A 19,187-nucleotide genomic window follows, 5' to 3' on the forward strand; every position below is an offset into this window, starting at 1 on the left:
TGAAAATTAGAATACTTACTTATGTGACCAAAGGCAGTTTTTACATATGCAACTTTAGATGCCCCCATTTGTAAATTGTGAATTATCATTTAACATGCTTTTCAGTGAAAACATTTCTTTTTTCTAAAATCTAAGGCAAGTTATAAAGAAAACAAATCTTTCAGTATAAACTTTCCCTACAAAAACATAAAAAGATAGGAAATAGATTACTTAATTGGATCCCTGCCACCACTAATAACTCTAATAATAAATATTCATGAACTAACATTTATTTTTGTCTGGTTTTAGGCATTGAGCCTGCAGTTGATGTTCAACCTTCACTATCCACAATGAAAACACCCACTCTTTCACATGTAACTTCTAGTGCTTTCAGTGTCTCGGATGCAGCAGTTTTGAGTAAAATAATAACCTCATCTCCTATACCTGAAACAAAAGACACAAAAATATCACTAAATGTTTCGACATATTCAACTGAAACTACATTATCTGGCAGAAGCACTATTGCAATGTCTGTATCACCAAAATCTAATGCAAGCTTGCCTTCAGTACTTGATGTTTTTCCATCAACAATTTCGGCCACTACAGAAATCTCTGCAGGTATACAAGCAATCAGTAGTACTACTGCTAAGGTATTTCATGGTACGGAGCCTCAGTCTGCAACTGCAACACATGCAGTGACTGAAATCACTAAAACAGTAGGAAAACCAATTTCTACTTTTATTTTTACTGGAACATCATCAATAGTAAGAGTAACAGAATCACCAGTCACAACTTCAGCAATAACAGAAATCTCAGAAATAGGCACTAGGATACGTCCCACAGTGGAAACCAAACTAAAACCAGAAGAAACTACAGCCCCTTCCTTTGTATCAGACACAGAAAAAACAACTACATATTTCACCAAATCTACTGTGTCACCATCTTTGGAATTCTCTACTTATGCACCAACAGCAAATCAGACAAGAACTTCAGAGGAAACAAAACTGAGTACAGAGCAAACTTTTTTCACATTAGCTAATGTCACTGAAACATCATTTTTGCCACCAACCACTTCAGAAACAACAAAAGGAACAGTAGTTTTTACCAAAGAAAGAATAAAGACCACATTTTTTCCACCACCTACACACCCTATTCCACTGTTACCTGTAACACTGTCGATTACTGAAATTCCTACAGATATGGTTCAGTACTTGACAGGTAGTACAGGGGTATTCCTTGCCGCCACTCATGATGCAAGGACAACAGCTCTGCAAATTAAAGAGATGTCATCATCATCAGGAATAACTGGCTTCCTATTTACAACTGATAAGAAAGAAATAATACAAACAACGAGTGGGGAGCATCTATCAAGTTCATATTTTTCTAGTTCAGCTTCAACTGTAAAACTCAGCACTCTTCCTACAAAAAGGCCTTCACTATCAGATATAAGTGCTGCTTCTCCAGCTTTAACAGCATCCAAAGAAACTTTGCAGACAGCATCAACGACTAAATATCCATTCATAGTTCTAAATATGACAGAAACGCTGACTACTTTACTCACTACATACCCTGTTTCATCTCAGAGTGCCAGAGCTCCTCCTTTGCCCACAAAGCCAACCACATCCTCTCAAAGAACATCTACTGAATACAAATCACCTCTGTTTCTAAATACAACAACAATGAGCATTGCATCCGACACCATTAGAACGACCACATCAGCAACAAAAACATCGGCTTTTGCAAAAGAAATCATGGATTTGGTCCCTACAATTCCACTGGCTACTAAAAAATTGGAATCAATACAAACAACATTCATCACTGAATCTCCACATACTCTTCTTAATGAGACTAAAACAACAAGGATGATTGTCCCTCCCGATGAATCACAAACAGAAACAATTACTAGTGTACATGCCAGAAAGCCAACAACATTTGCTTCCTCACCAGCAAGTTCCCAAATTCCACTGTCCACATTTAGAACTCAGGTATCAATGATAGCTAGTAGTTCTGTGCGTACATCATCTGAAGCTGCTATTATAACAACCAGTATTTTATATCCCAAAACAACAATACTAAAATCTACTTTTCCAGCAGAAGGAAAGACTCCACATTTGACTACCTCAACTTTATCCACTATAGCAGACCAACCAAGTTCATTAAAAGCACTATCTCCTGATGAATTGCCAGCAAAAGTCACTTTAAATATTACTGATGCCACATTATCCCCATATTCTGAATTCAGCAGTAGACTAATAACTAGTAAAAAAGTGACAGCAGCCAAAGAAAGGTCAACTTTGTCCACTTCTGTTATACTTCCATTAACAAAGTCACCTCACATGTTCTCTGCCACTCAATATCTGGCAGAGACATCAGTTTCTCCACACACTTTAACACAAAAGATACCTAAGGAGCCAGCAACTACAAAGCCCCCAGTAGATACTAAAACAGTATCCACCATCTTAGCGCCTCCAACTAAAAACATCACAGAAACAGTAAAACAAATAGCATCTACAACTCCAGTATCATTAGTCAAAGATTACTCTTCTGCTACAACTTCAGGAGGTACTTTCTCAGCTCAAACTTCATCAGCAGAAATGGTTTCTATACAGACCAGAGAGGAGTCATCTAAACCACATTTCGCTACCAAATTGGCAATAGAACATGTTCCTTCAACTTCCAAACTTTACTTGGCAAGCAAAGAAAGTGCCACAACATACCAGCCTCCAGTGGAAATTTTGACCACCACTACTCATCCAAAAGATCTCTTTAGCACAACACAATCTCTAGGAGAATTTGCTACCCTGTACCCATTCCTAACTGCTTCACTACCTGAGGTAGCTATTTCAACATTCTCTCCTACCTCAGTAGTTCCAGAAAAAGTTCTTTTGACTACTGAAAAAGTGTCACCCTTATCTGATACACTTTCACTGACTTATGTACCAGGAACGGCCTCATCTTTGCAGACAAAATTCCCAACCTTAACCCGAAAAGAAATGGACTTGACTGTCAGTACAAGACCATTAGCTACAATGAAAAAGGAATTTCTGTCATTTCCAGCCCAAAAGCCAGATTTCAGTTTTGAATCCACAAAGCAGTCAGCAGTGACTGAACCCCTAGTTCCTAGACAGCTATCTACAGCCTCTATATCCATATTTCCTTTATCAAAGATAACATCTACATCACGTTTTCTGTCAGAAACATCAAGCACTCCCACCACAATGGAGGAGGAGTCATTAGCAGGCACTCTTTTAACTCCAGTGATTTCAACAACGTCTACATCAGTGGGCAAAAGTGCTACAGAGAAGACTGTGGTGTTGTCTAAGCATGTGCCACTTTCAACCACTTCCTACAGTTCCATGTTCCAAGTAGGAACAGTGTTACCAGCTACAGCACGCTCTGTGAGAACAACCACTGTTTTAGCACCATCATCAGTAAGTAGTTTAAACATCACTACAGCATCAGCTACTTCAGCAGCGATAAGAGAAGCCCTCACCACCTCTTTGTTTTCAGGGAAGCCAACATATTTTTCTGTTCCTTCAGAAACAGACAAAGCCGTTGCCTCAGAAACAGGTGAACCTGCAGGGCCAGAGCTGGTTACAAGACCACAGACGGTTCATACTTCAAGCATCACTGATTTTGTCACCCCGACCTTAAAAATAACACAGACACTTCATTCTCCATATTTCACAAATACAACGGTTATGCCTCATAAACTAGGTGTATCAGTTTTGTCTACCATATATTCATCCTCTGAGCAAAAAACTGCCTTTTCTAGTGCCACACCATCAGGCACCACTATTCTAACTCCGAAACCTGGGACAACATCTGTGACTGAGGTCCACACACCCTCAATGATTTCATTGTTAATGATGCCAACACACCCAAATGCTACCAAACCACTTTATGAGTCTGCCACAGAGTATTCTGGTGGGCTAACAACAGCTGAAGCTATCTCAGGAGTCACAGCATCAGTTTTCATGCCATCTAGAGAGACAGCAACACTCCAAACTTGTGTAGTGAGTAACATTGTTCATGGTTATCTCTCTGCCCATCTGTAAATAGACAGGAATGTAGATTTATGTATGGATATGTTCCCTTATAACTAGTGCTGAAATAGTTATTGATGGGCCATATGGTTTTGTATTCAGTATTAAAAATATCTATCAAACTATGGGGTTAGATTCTTATCTCAGTTACATGTGGGTAAATCTAGAGGAATCCCTTTGCAGTTAATGGATTTCATACTTACTGCAATCCAAAAGAGGTGATTTTTTTCATTGGATACCTTTGGCACCCTGTAGCATTATACATTACTCGGTATACTTTTGGTCCATTGCTTTCTGTAATGACTGTTCCTTAAACTCACTTAGCTACCTTTGCCATCTCTAGGATCCTTGTAATCTTCTTTCTTAAGCTCTGTTCTCTATTTCTCTATTTTATTCTCTATTTCTGCCTGATGTATTGTCTAAATTTAATAATACTGTTCTGGAATTTAGAGCAGAACCATGGTTTTGTATCATTTTTGCACATGGCCTGCTTTTCTGAGGTGCTAAACTAGCTTCCTTTGGCTACCCTGGGGTTTCTGAGTGTCCAGTGTATCTGAAAATCAGTCCTACTTGTCTTTTCAGTTAGCATGCTGTAATGTTGTGTCTTTAGGTTGGTAAGAATGGTAACCTGTGTCTTTTAAATATGCCTTAGCCAACCACAGAGAGTGAGTGCATAAAACACATTTGCCTGGATGGACAACTAATCCAAGTTAACAAGTCACAGAACTGCCCTTACAATGCAACTCAGCCCAGCTGTGGGGTTCTCGGGCTTGCTGTTCAGATCAATGGTGACAAATGCTGCCCCAAATGGGAATGTGCATGTAAGTTTTATCCAGCAGTACTTGTAAAACTGAATGAATGGAACAAATTATTAAATTTATAAGCAGATTGAGAATTAAATTTTCTGTTTTTCTGGAGTAAGAATAGAAGATGGAGTTTATATATACCTTCTCATGCTTGCTCATTGCTTAATAGAGCATAGAAGCCTAATTCTACTTCTACTGAAGTCAAAGGCAAAACTTCCATTGGCTTTAATGGGAACAGAGTTAGGTACATAATGGCAAAGAATTGATACAAGGACAAGCTATGCAAATGACTACTCAGGGTTTTTTTATTTGTAGTTACTGAAATTAGAACTCTTTGCTTTTTGAAGCAGAAATACTTTAGCAGTAGGACTGGTTTCCATCACAACTCTCCATTCAGGAGCATGAGTAGAAAGAGAAGCAACTCAAGGTCCAAAATAACTCTTACGTTCCATAACTTTTAGTATCTTGTGAGTCATGAAAATCTACAAGATTGCGTCTGGTCACATGAATCAGATTCTATTCTTGATGCTTGCAAGAGGCTCCCCCTGAAACCTGCAGAATGTAGGTCTTTATTGTCCATTTGTAGTTAAGTGACAGCTAAGTGGGGACAAAAATGGCCAAAAATGTTTTGCTGAGTTAGTAAAACCTTAGAGCAGGGTAAATAATATAAACATTTATGATATTTTATTTGCATGCATTATGTTGCTTACCGAAACAATGAAATAAGTTAGGAAATGCCTTTTTTTTTAAATTAGGTCGCTGTACTTTTTTCTCTGATCTGAGCTTTGTAACCTTTGATGGGAATCATCTGGCTTTATTTAAAGAGGCATCCTACATTGTTAGCCAAACACAAGATGAAACTATAACTATCCATATCCTTGACTGCAGAAATACCAATATGGTAACTAACTCTATTTTTATTCTTTACGACGTTGATTGCTAGACAAGGTTAAATAGTAGCATGAATACAAGTATATAAGTTTTAGTTTTGTATACTTATATATAAAATAATATGGAATTTTTCATTACAAATGATCAAAATGTGTAATTTTAAATATCTCTAATTAAAAGAGTATAGTGCTTTTTCACCTTATTGTATTAATGTATGACCTTATTGCAAGATTACTGATTCATCAGTATTAACTTCATACTGTAGATGGCAAAACTGAAACATGGAGAGGTTAAATGATTACACATATGTCTCAAACACGCAAATAACCAGGTCTATAATGTCTCACGAAAGGTACGTCTATACAGCAGTGTTATTTCAGAATAACGTCAATAACATTGTCCGCATCTACACACAACAAGCAGTTATTTCAACAAAATGTCAAAATAATGTCGAGCTGGGGGATTTCCTACTCTGACTCCTGTAACCCTTATTTTACAAGGAGTAAGGGAAGTTGGAGGTAGAGTGCTCTTTCTCGGACTTCCTGCTGTGTAGCCAAAATAAGCTATTTCGACTTACTCTACACAATTGACGTTGCTCAAGTTGCGTCGCTTATTTTGGCTTTAGTCCTGCTTTGTAGACATAACCTTAGTAAACACCAACGTTATGTATCTTTCTTTATATGACTTTTTTTGGTTGGGAAACTCCTGTCCTTAGAATTTAACAGACTATAGTGATCCCCTCTGTGTTCTGTTATATAAAGTCTTGCAGGGTGATAATTAACACCTGAACTCCCTTTGGGCTTTCACCGTATCATATATTTGCAGACTAGCACAGCCTACCAACTTACTACGATATAGGAATCTCAACAGCTTAATTCAGAAACTTCTGCATTACTAAATTGCCAGACTCAAACTTCAAAGATGATGGTTCATAAGAATTGCCAGACTAGATCAGACCAGCAGTCCATCTATTCCAGTATTTAATCTCTTAAAGAGGCTGTGCCAGCTGTTTCAGAGAAGAAACCCTGAAGTAAGCAGTTACAGGATAACTTTCTCCCCGCCCTGCTCACCAGAATAGTTCTCTCCCAATCCCCAATAGTCTAGACATTGGTTTATGACGTGAAACATGAGAATTTGTACATCTTCCCAAATTCTTTGTGTTTCCTTCCCAGTCTTTACTAGTATAATTGGATATTCTCATTATCCATATAAATGTCTGGCTCATTTGTAAATCCTTCAAACTATCCTTCACACTCAATGATAGCTTGTACCAATGAGTTCCACTGGCTAATTATGTATTGTGTGAAAAAGTATTTTAATGTGTTTGAATTTGCTACTTATTTATTGCATCGAATATCTGTAATTCTTATGTTACAAGAGAGTGAATAGAATTATGCATACATTCCTGATATGACTTTTGTGGAAAACTTGCAATTTTCTGTATATTGATCTTTCCCTCTCATATTTGTGTCTACCCAAAGGTAAACAGTTTGAATCTTTTCAATTCCTCTTCATGTGATTCTTCTCCTTGCCCCTAATTTGTGTTGTTGCTATGTTTTAACCTTTTGTATTTCAGCTTTTTAAAAATGTGATGGCTTAATACAGATTTCCAGAACATAATGAATTGACACATTTAATGTAGACATTTTAAATCAATGTTATTCAAATGAGTATTACCCCACAAACATAGCTCATTTAAAGAAAGAGTTCTTAGTTAATTTGTATAAACTTCATTCAGCAGATGTGTTCCTCTTTCAAAAACTGAAATACAAAAATGCCCCTACTGTCCCATTACCAAAAAATAGTACATAATTAGCATATAAATTATTCCCATCTTAACTGAGATTCACAAATTTTGCTTTCTCTGCAGGATCACCTAAACTTGACTTCGCTGTGCCTGGCAATGCTGAATTTAACCTATTTGTCAAACCAAATCACTGTTGATCGTATAAACAGAAAAGTAAGTTTTAAGGGGGTTTTTTGTTTGTTGATTTATTTGGTTGGTTCTTGCTATTTATATACTATTTTACTTCCCTCTTAATAGAGCCAGATATTCAAAGGTCATTTTGAGCTAATCTGATCGGCTGCACACTACAGACCATAGAACAAGGGTGGGGAATCTCAGGCCTGGGGGCTGGATGTGGCCCCCCGATTGTCTGTTGCTGACCCCTGAGGCTTAGGGCTCCCCCCAGCACTCCAGCCCTCCACTGTGGGGCTAGAGCACACAGAATCTATTAGCCTGGGCCTGCCATAAGCTCTGGTGTGCAAGAGGAATGTGGGGAGTCTCTTTCTCCTTCTCAATCAGAGAGGAGTGTTTTTGTTTGGTTTTTCATTTGCTTCTCATGTGTGTGCGGCCCCTACCAGATTTCTCTGTGAGTCAGTGGTCCCTGACCCAAAAATGTTTCCTCACCTCTGCCATAAAATATCTCCAAAATAATTCATGGGTTTTTTAAAAAAATAATGCAATCTTGATTTAAAAATTGTCAGTGATGCAGAATCCACCACTATCCTTGGTAAACTGTTCAGAGGTTAATGACACATATAGTTAAAAATGTGTGTCTTATTTCCAGCCTGAATGTGTCTAGTTTTAACTTCTAGCCATTGAATAGTGTTACGCCTTTCTCTGCCAGATTGACATTGTCATGGACAGTTACTCCCCAAGTAGCTACTTAGGGACTGTCATAACTCACCCTTTGACTTTCTCTTTAAGTTAAATACAATGAACTCCATGACTGTTACTATAGGGCATGTTTTCTAATGTTTTAATCATTCTCATGACTCCCCATTGAACCCTCTCCAACTTATCAACATGCTTCTTGAATTGTGGGCACCAGACCTGAACATAGTATTCCAGCAATGGCCACATCCTTGTCAAATACAGAGGTAAAATAACCTCTCTACTCCTACTGAAGAGTCCCCTGTTTATGCATCCCAGGATCACATTAGCTCTTTTGCCCATTGTGGGAGCTCTTGTTCACCCAATTTTAAAGTGCCATTGCTTCCCATGTTAGAATCCCCCATCTGGTAAGTATGGCTTAATTTCTTTGTTGTCAGATTTACATATTTACATTTAGCTACATTAAAATTCATATTGTTTGCTCCCATCCAGTCTACCAAGCCATTTTAAATTGTTCTGATTCAGTGACCTGTTTCCCAGTTTTTGTGTCACCTGAAAACTTTATTAGTGATGATTTGATGTTCTCCTTCAGCTCATTGATAATAATGATAAATACTGTATTGCTAAGAATTAACCCCCACAGGACCCCACTGGAGACCTATGAGTTAGCCAGTTATTAATCCATTTAATGTGTGACCTGTTAATTTTGTATCATTTTATTTTAGTATGAACATTTGCACCTAAACTACCATTAACTTTTAGTTCCCCCATATTGGCTATAACTCTTTTGGAGTTAGGAAATTGTCAACTATAGTGTTTAGAAATCCCAAGAATGTTTTGATACTGGCAAGATGATACCTCCACTATATGTTGTTCAACATGATGGCACAATTATTTCTCCTACACATTACAGATAAAACTTAAAAGACAACATATAGTCTTGTAGCGCTTTTAAGAGTAACAAAGCATGTAGATGGTATCATGAGCTTTTATGGGCACAGCCTTCGTCTTCAGATGACCCATCATCTGAAGAAGTGGGCTGTGCCCATGAAAGCTCATGATACCATCTACATGTTTTGTTATTCTTTAAAGTGCTACCAGACTATTTGTTGTCTTTTAAGTTTTTCCTGTTACAGACTAACTCGGCTACCCCTCTGAAACTTTTGGACATTATAGATAGTTGCATAAGGTGCGAAATAAGGTGCTGGTTATTTCTGATTTTAATTATTGACAATTGTCAGAAAATGTCTGGTACCTCCGAATGGGGATTATACACTAGCTCATTGGTCTTTTTCTCTGCCAGCACAATGGAGTTTCTATATATTAACGGTTTGAAATTGTGAAAGTAACTTGTAAAATTGAACAGATTAAAATATGTGGGTCTATTTATGAACAGGAGCACAGAGCAAGAGAGCCATTAATCATTTGTAATTTATGCTTGTGTCCTGTATAATACTCCCCTTTAACAATCATGATGGACACATTTCACTGCCCTGGTGGTATCCAGTTATCTCCCTTGAAGATAAGTGTGTGTGAAATTTTGAACATCTTATTTCATTTAGAAACAATTTTATCTGTCATGTAATTTTCTCTGTTTTATTCTTATTACTGAAAACATTTCTATATAAAACTGTAGTATTTTATCATCTGAAATATTCCATTCTGTTGGTTAGATGGGTGATAGGATGGTCATTTCATCATTAACTAACAAGGAGGTTTTTTTCTTGTGTATAGACTTTCAAAATATATTTTTTAAAAGAAGAAACCCAGATATGAAAAGTTAGTTTTGAAACTGGGACTCATACCCAGGGGAGCCAACATGGTACAGGGGCAGGGCATGGCTCGGTGCTCCTGGAAGGTGCGGGCCTCGTGTAGAAGGGGCAGGGCTGGCCGGAACTCACCACGCTGCCCTGTCCCCCAACTCTTAGAGCTACCCAAAGTATGCCGCATGGTATTCCAGTGGTGATTTAAAGGGCCTGGGGTACCGGGCACAGCACTTCACTGCGCTGGAAGCCCTGGGCCTGTTAGAAGTGTTGTGTCATGGGCAACTGCCCTCTTTCCCTCTCCCCTCCCCCGCTCCGCAGGCCTGCTCACACCACACTATATCAGATATGTTGCCGGCATTATAGGAAAGGAACTTAGGGACTCAAAAACTGTTTGAAAAGGATCAAACATTTTCATTTCAGTCCCCTCGTGGCCTGCCTTTGTGTTCAAATGGTCAAAGTTTGTTATGTCAACTGCCAAGTTTTGAATAGTAAAAGTGAAAGAATAGCTTCCTGTAGAAGGAGGCATTCAAATTACTGCTGTGCCTTTGTTTATACCATCTTTTTAGATAACTGTAAATTCAAGATATGCCTGGCCTACGGTTAGAAAATATGGATTTAAAATTGAGGATACTGGCTTCATGTACCTAATTGAGACACCAACCAATATCAGGATTCAGTGGTTTCACAGTACCGGTGTGTTGATCATAAAGTCAAATACAACCAGTGAGCCAAAAGCCTTGGGACTATGTGGTAAGTAAAGGGTATTGTAAGCATTCATATGTTCATATGCTCTGCTGAAGAGGGGAGAAGCTTTTTTCTGGCTACAAATAGTATCCTTAGTAGGTTCAGACTTACAGGTATCAGTATGGAGAGCAGTTCAGCTAGAGCAGTTTAGCTAGTTGTGAATATTAATATATTTATTTATTTATTTATTTAAAATATTTTTACCCCGGCTTGCTATTTAAAATATTCGAGGCAGCTTAATTTTTTTAAAACAGAATATATATATATAATTAAAATATTAATATCGTGTAAATATAAAACTGCTAACTGTGTTCATTGGTGCAATGCTGGTTGATGCCCAGCTATGAAGTGCTATCATTTTCTTTTTTTGCAATTATGCCTTTGGATTTAGGTTTATTTGAATCACAGGCACAAACACTGAAGTAATGTCCAAGTAAATAGCCCAGTCATAAGCATGAAATGTGTCTTACAGTAAGCCACCCTTGGTGTCAAATGAGGTCATTTATAGATTTAGTGTTTGCTGTCCATCTGATAAAAAATACTGCTATTTTCATTTTCCAAAGGATTACATTTATTTCATGGGAGAGATAGCTATTAAATTCATAGATCAACTCTAGATTGACCTTGTTGCTCAATTATTTTAGAGTTGTATTTATCAATATGTAACACACACACACACACACACAGAGGCTAATAACTTATGATCATTTAAATTATGATCACTATTACATCTCTACAATACGTATACAGGGTTTCATTCTTTCTGGAAGTAGCATGGATATGTTAGGTCTATAGCATTATATTCATTGATATAAACCTCCACTCTGACTCTTGAATTATCTTCTGCTGTAAAGCAGAGCTTGAAACCAGGAATATAAAGTTCATCACTGCTTTGTCTTGCCAATTTCAGAAAGGGCAAATATGTGTAGCATAGTATCAAATACTAATGATAGCTCAGTCAAGTTCCATGTCCTACCGACAGTAGCATGCCCCATGCAGAGTAGGAGAGCTTGAATTTAATATCTATATAAATTTGATTATTATGTTCACTTTGTTGTGAGCTTTTTTCTTCCTTTTTTTTCTGACTTAGTCCTAATCCTTTTTTAATGTCCATCTTACTTAGAATAAAAAGAATCAAGAAGATAAAGATAAAATGATCCATTAAGCCTAGGATTAGATTTAGCCTGAAGGATTTCTTTGTCTAACTTGCCTGATTGCTATCTCAGAGAATCCTGGAGCTGAGCAATACATTTCCAATGCACCCTGCTTGTGAACAGCATTGCAAGATATTTAGGTGTTCTTTCTAAACTGGTGCGTCAAGCCTTACTTCTGCGCAGGGTTGCTCCATATTTTCCTGGCAGATTTGCCTGTATGGCTTCTGAAATGACCGCTTAACCCACACAGAGGAGCTATTTGGTGCTCCTGCTTGATGGCAGAAATTATCCATCTTGGAATAAGTTCTGTAATAGACAGTAGGAAATTGGTCAATAGGGAGTTTAGATAATAAATTCTCTGATTCCCCTCCCAAACAAATTGTATGTAGTGAGACATCATGGGTTTGGGGAAGATCATGAGGGTGTATGCAGTACTGTTGCCTGAAGGAGAGAGGAATACGGGTGCCTGCAACTGTTTCAGATTTTAGAGGGGTCACCATGGAATGAGCTGCCTCTATACTCTGGTTAGATCTTTCAGTCTGCTGCAGAAAGCTGCATTTCCAGTTCTCCTGTGGGAGCAGGGAAACGACACTGCAACACAGGATACAGAGGACCCACTTTCATACCCAAGCCTCCCTGACATGGACTGCTGGTTATGGGATGAGGGACAAGGCCGAGTCTGAATTACATCAGTGTTTCATAGCCACACAGCCTGGCAGAACCGAGATGAGACAGAGTGCCCACTCAGCACCTCAGTGAGGCTTCAACCTTTCGTTTGAAAAATGTCCTTTACAGTGGGAGTTACTCCCCATGGCTGTGTCTAGATTACATTCCTCTTTCGACAGAGAGATGTAAATTAGGCACTTCGAAATTGCAAATGAAGCTGGGATTTGAGTTTCCTGTGCTTCATTTGCATAATCATGTAATGGCGCTCTTTTGAAAAAGCGCTGTTTCAAAAGTAAAACCGCAGTCTAGACACAATTCTTTTGAAAAGGGAAGGCTTCACCTTAAATTAGGTTTATAGGATCTTTCAAAAAAGCCTTTTCTTTTCGAAAGAACCATGTCTAGACGGTGGTTTTACTTTCGAAACAGTGCTTTTTCAAAAGAGTGCCATTACATGATTATGCAAATGAAGCACAGGAAATTCAAATCCCAGCTTCATTTGCAATTTCGAAGCGCCTAATTTACATTCCTCTTTTGAAAGAGGGATGTAATCTAGATGTACCCCCCTCTGTGCAAGGTGTGATGGTGGGAGTGACTTGCCAGATGGGGCAACAATCCTATTGAAAGTAACTCGCATCAATCTCATCATATTCATCCCATTTTGTTTCATAAGCTCTGTCTCCTCACAAGGCCTCCTTAAGCTGACAAAAGCTTCAGTCAGAAATAAGTGTCCACCATGAACTATTTGTAACTTATAAAAGCTTTCTGTTCTTACCAATGATATCAATAGGTGTTTTGCCAGTGATTTCAGTGGGAGAAGAATCTGGCCCACGAATTGGTGAAAAAATGATACAATTGAGCCAATTTTCCTTTCACTGAGAGAGGATTGGATTCCTCGTGAATTACTGGACAAATCTCTTTGAAACTAATTCATCATATGAGTGCAGAAACTGAGAAAATGGAACTTTCTAAAAGCCATTTGCAATACACAGTGCTTCCTAGAAAAAAGGGATGGTGGATTTGTCCATCTTTTTGCTATTATAGTTGATGGGCTTGAAAATAGGCTTCAGAGGTGATCGATGGCGCACCCAGCCATTCTATATTTACCAGACTACATTGCCCTAATTTTTCCCTCTTGCCACAATATTGCCCTTTTTCAAAGTTACCAACTATATTCGCTTTAAACAGAAATGAAATGTGATGTTGCCTTCTGAACATTGTAGAAAAGACAGATTCTTTTCAGCTGATGAGTGATATTAATGTCTTGAGGGGGGGTAAAAGTTACACTTTGATGTGCTATTTCTTAATGTTCATTTCAGCCCAGAAGTAGCAGCTTGTTTTGGAAGGGTGTGTGTAAAAGTTGATACAATGTCAGATAAGTATGTCTAGGCATTTGATGGGTACTCCTTCTCCTACGACAATGACACTAACACTTTTTGCGTTGTTGGGTAAACAGAGAGCTGCTTTGTGTCCTAATTGAATTTTTGCTCAGTTTATATGAAATTGAGAGCTTGGACCATGGGCACTCATTCTATGAACTGCCCTAAATAGCTCTTCCTATGGATCAATGCGTCCCTCCCGTTCAACTTTTGTGCCATTCCAGGCGTGATTCTCTCCTGCACAGAGCTTGTCAGTTATATTGAGGATGGATGGTCTATGTGATAGAGGCAGAAGCCCACTTCGAGCTACAATACATTATGGTAAACTGGCCAGACTGTAGAGGGCTCTTCCTCTTCCACCTTTCCACAGAGGTGGACAAGACTTTAGTCCCAGTTGTCTACTAACATCCTTGTGTAGCTCTTAGGTCTCATGTGAGTGGCAGTAGTATTAACTGCCAGCAAATAGTAGTAGAGTTCACTAGCGGCAGAGCAGGGCACATGTTGCACCCTCTGTATGGGTGAGAGAATTCCTCCTCTGATGTCTTTGCCAAGAGGATCATGAGGAATGCTTACAATACTTCCTTACTTCGCAGGGGTTTGTGAGACTATAAACATCAAACGATTGTGAGAAGTTGTTATGCTCCTTATTACCCAAGGACTTTTAGGCATAGAATTCCTTCGGAAAGCTCTCGATGCAGTAAATCTACTTTCACCCACTTCTGGTACACTGAGCAACTTTGTCTTACTAAGAATCCCTTTTTGATTCAGTCCTTTGAATCAAACATTTCTGAGATAACATTTCTCTTCCTTACTTTCACTTTTCTTCACTTGCATGAGGATGAATAGTTGTGCCTTTTGGTCCCACTAAATACCCTGTCACATTTTGTGGAACTCTGATACTGATATGCTGTGTAAATAATTAAATGCTGGGGGTATATCTACACTGTGATAAAAGATCCACAGCAACAAGTCTCACAGCTCAGGTCTTGGCTTACACTGCAAGGCCATGAAATTGCCATGTAGTTATTTGGGCTCAGAGCTCTGAGACCCTCCCAGCATGGAGGAACAGTCTCAGTTGGGGTTCCAGGCTGAACCCAAATATGTATTCTGAAATTTTATAGCCCAAAAGCCTCAGCTGTAAAACTGAAGTGTCGGCCTGGGCCAGGTATAGCTATGCCCACAGCTCTTTTATTGACTGTAGACAAACCCTGCATTTACCGGTATTGATTTTAATCAGAAAAGTAGATAATTTATTTGTACTTCAGTCATGCATCAAGGTAATGGATGCCCAGCCCACAGCAGTCCTAATATATATTTTACTATGATCATACGCAGGTTTCTGTGACGGACGCTCAGCCAATGACTTGATGCTACCCAACAGAACAATTTTAAGCAAAACTGATGCACCATCGAATTTTATAGACACCTGGCAGGTGCCAGACACATTAAAGTATGTTGGAGAAGACAGGCACCAGGAAACTAATTGTTCTATTTTGGACTGTTCAAAGTGTTTCAGCTTGGTGTTGAATCAGACCTTCAGTAGCTGCCATCCTTATGTAAGTTACCTAATTCAGAGGCTTGCTGTATTAGATTTAATTTTGATAGATTTATATGTATTTGATACAATGTTTTTAATGTAGCTAAAGGCAATAATGCATTGTAGATTTCATGAGTGGTGTATGTGCATTGGATTATGCCTCTCAATTTGTTTCAGGTTAGAATTAAGAATGGAGCTCTTCAATACGAGATGTGCATTATACAGCTGACATTCTAAATCAGCAATTGTCATATGGGCAGGGCAGCCAGACTTTGCTGGGCCCTGGGCCAGGTCGGGGGGGAGGGGGAAGGCTGACTCAGGGTCTCAGGTAGAAGGGGTGGGGCTAAGGGCTAGCCTCCCCAGCAAGCCCTTTAGTGCCACCCGTGACTCTGGCAGCTGCCATAGTGGCAGCAACCAGGAGATCTGGTCCTTTTTATATCGCTGGATCCGAGGGCAGCTGCGTGCTTTGCACTTTCTTCCTCATTGGCAGGCCTGCATACAGGTTTAATGTTAATTTGGAGTAATATTAATAATATAAATATTAAATAACATAATATGCAATATTATAAAATAACGCCATTAATATTGTTCATAATAGCTAATATTATTGATAAGAACAATAATTGTGTATGCTCAAGGCTGGTAGCTGAACTCCCTCTGCCCTTCCAATCCATCTGTTCCATAATAGGCCCACTTGCCACCAATTTAAAGCAAATAAGAAACACACAGAGCACCTAGATAAAAACATAGTTTTGCCAAAGATGGAGGGAGATCATTGACAAGGTAGAAAGATACTGAAAAACCACTGACAGCTGTAGGTAACATGCCGATTTGTGCCTCCATCTGCCATTCTTCCCAGCTCTCTTCCGGTTACTGATTACTTTGGATTCTCCCCTAGTCAGCCAGGAGCAGGCACTGGAAACTTACCATTGCTTTTAGGTAAGGTGACCAGACGTCCTCCTTTTGAGGGGCTTGTCCTCCCCCAATAATTATGTTCTCCTTTTGTCCTCGTTTGAAAAAATTGTCTTTTTTTTTTGCTCAACCAAAAAATACCGGCTGTCCATCTGGCAACCCTAATATACAAGTATGTTTTTTTTGTCAACTCCATGTCCTCCTTGCGCATTTTCAAATTCTGGTCACCTTATTTTAGGTGTCTTTCTGTAAAGGAGATTAAACCTAGATCCCTGCATTCTCACATATGAAATAGGAGGGTGATGCTAGATGAGAGGCTAACGTGTAAATAAATATGTAGGAAGAGAAACAGAGAACGGAGTACACAAGATTATGTCTAGAGTGATTATGCCTCCCATTGAGAAGAATAGTATTAGCTTTTGCCCTAAGCATCCTGAATGACTTCGGTCAGGGAAACTAAGAGTTCCCTGCAGTCTCTTTGCAATCAGGAGCCTTCATTTTAAGATGCCCTTGGAAAATAAATCCTCTTCATTTACTCAGGAAGGCAGGCAAGCCCAATGCCTCTTCTGTACCATCAGTCCAGATGGGCAGACCTTGTGATTTCCCTGTCAGTAGGTCATAGGTTTGATCGGTTCCCCGAAGTGGTGGACACATTCCCCCTATTGCAGTACTGTACGAAGGTACATTCACAGTGCAATAGTAACACATATATTTATTATTTATCAGGTTCCACCTGAGCTGTTCTGTGACCTGTGGGTCCGAGATGTGGAATACACTCAGAATCCATGTGTGGCACTTGCTTCCTATGTGGCTATGTGTAACAAATTTAATATCTGCATAGAGTGGAGAAGTTCAGAATACTGCGGTAAGTACTTTGTCCTATGGGGGATTGCATGTGCAGGAGAGAGAAAGCATGCCTCAGAACATGAGTTACTGCAAGTCTAAGATGATGCAATGCGTTTTAGTATGGTGTGCATCAGCTGATCTGCCTGTTTTGCAGAATCACAAATACATTTAGGATCGGAGTTCTAGCTTAAGTGCTCAGGTGCCGCACTAGTGAATGATCTATCATCTGGAATTGGAACAGAAGCTAGACCAAAGACAGGTAGCAACATGCTTAGCTAGCTGCAGGAGAAAGGGAACAATGGAAGGGATTCTTATTGTGCTGCTCTGGAGTGGTCCTGTCTGGTCTGTGTTCAGATTCACACTAAAGAGCTTTGAAGATAGCTGCACCCAGCCTTCTTTGGCTACAGAAAGGACTGCAGCAATAAGAGGGCATTTGGAAAGTAAAGAGCGCTAACCAGAGAATGAAGGGGATCCTAGATAAATATTTCATAAATAGTATTAAAGAATGCCTCACAGAGAAATTTGGTTGGTATGTACCAGTATGACTATACTGGTTTGGATTACAGTTACCATGTAAAGGTGCTGTCGATGAGGGAATGCATGGCCCAGGAGAATGATAAACCAGACAGGGAACTGGGGTCTGATTAGATAGAAGAAGGGTAATATGGAATATTTACTGGGGTGTCAATGTTTAGAGTGGTTATTTGAACAGGAGTGATTCTGTGGATGGAACATGATCCCAGTAGACAAGAAAACAGTGCCTCTCACACCATACCATATGTGATATTTTTATATAGGAAGAACAATATACACAATATTTGGAAATCAAATAAAAATCTTTCATACAGGCACATATGATAAAATAGTCTGTGTTTAGAAAATCAACGAGAGGGCAAATTGTACTTCCGGTAACTTGCTTCACTGGTTTTGCTCTTGCAAGCAAAACATTACTTTACAATAGAGTTCACAGAATAAGTCTGGAAATATACTCAAGTATTTGATACTTTATGAAGAGACATCACTCTTTTATTATTATATCATAGTGACCTCTGCTGGGTGTGCATATGCAAAAATAGTGAAGTTTTCTTCATATTTTCTAATTGCTAGACAGAGATGTGTTGTGATCTGGTTTTTAAGAGTTCGGATTTCTGTGATCATAGGGGGCATGAGAGATATTTCCTGTGGGGTATCATGAGGATTTTTGGTGGTGTTGAACTGAGTAAGATAAACTCCCTCTTCTACTACTACTAACCCTTAGGATTATTTGTTTTAATTGGAAACTTCCCCATTCCTGACCAAACACTCCCTCTGGGAACTGGATTCTGATCTCCCATCATAGCCATCATTCCAGTTAGCAACTTTGTGCGAATTACTTGTCATCACAATCACACACGGGAGTTACTGAGCACACTGCACTCTGTGCTAACCACACTGCAGGGCCATAACGCAGCTTTTCAAAACTGTGCCTTTTCCCCACAGCTCTCAGACCAAGAAGATAGCAACACATTTCTAGAAGCCCCTTCATGTATGACATTAGTACCCCTGCCATTATAGATTGTTTAGGAAATATATACCCACAATAATCATAAAATCATTAGGGCTATGAAACTGACCATTATGAAAAACCTCTCCCTTCAATGCCATGTGCTATTGGCTGCAGGACAAAGGCCTTCCACAACACTCATTTAATAAAATATCTCACTTTATAAATTAGCACAGATAAACCTCTAAATAGCCATTTTACGTGAAAGAAGAGTAACATTCTCCTAAGGCTTTCAAGAGGTATGACTAAAGCAAGCACGTTGTTTTTTACTGTGAGAGAAAATAGAAGATTTGAGCTTTTTAAA

The 19,187-nt window shown here is 39.0% G+C and overlaps 1 protein-coding gene across 1 annotated transcript in view; it reads left to right on the plus strand.

Moving 5' to 3' along the window:
* Window positions 1–19,187, plus strand: part of OTOG (otogelin) — a 172,790-nt gene that overhangs the window by 122,569 nt on the left and 31,034 nt on the right. The window contains exons 36-42 of the mRNA XM_075928087.1: window positions 289–3,995; window positions 4,678–4,846; window positions 5,587–5,732; window positions 7,593–7,682; window positions 10,672–10,855; window positions 15,381–15,601; window positions 17,221–17,359. Of these exons, the coding sequence (XP_075784202.1) occupies window positions 289–3,995; window positions 4,678–4,846; window positions 5,587–5,732; window positions 7,593–7,682; window positions 10,672–10,855; window positions 15,381–15,601; window positions 17,221–17,359 (4,656 nt within the window). The remainder of the gene's footprint in view (window positions 1–288; window positions 3,996–4,677; window positions 4,847–5,586; window positions 5,733–7,592; window positions 7,683–10,671; window positions 10,856–15,380; window positions 15,602–17,220; window positions 17,360–19,187) is intronic.

This window comes from Pelodiscus sinensis, chromosome 4, assembly GCF_049634645.1.
Source record: "Pelodiscus sinensis isolate JC-2024 chromosome 4, ASM4963464v1, whole genome shotgun sequence".
NCBI classification, from domain to species: Eukaryota; Metazoa; Chordata; order Testudines; family Trionychidae; genus Pelodiscus; species Pelodiscus sinensis.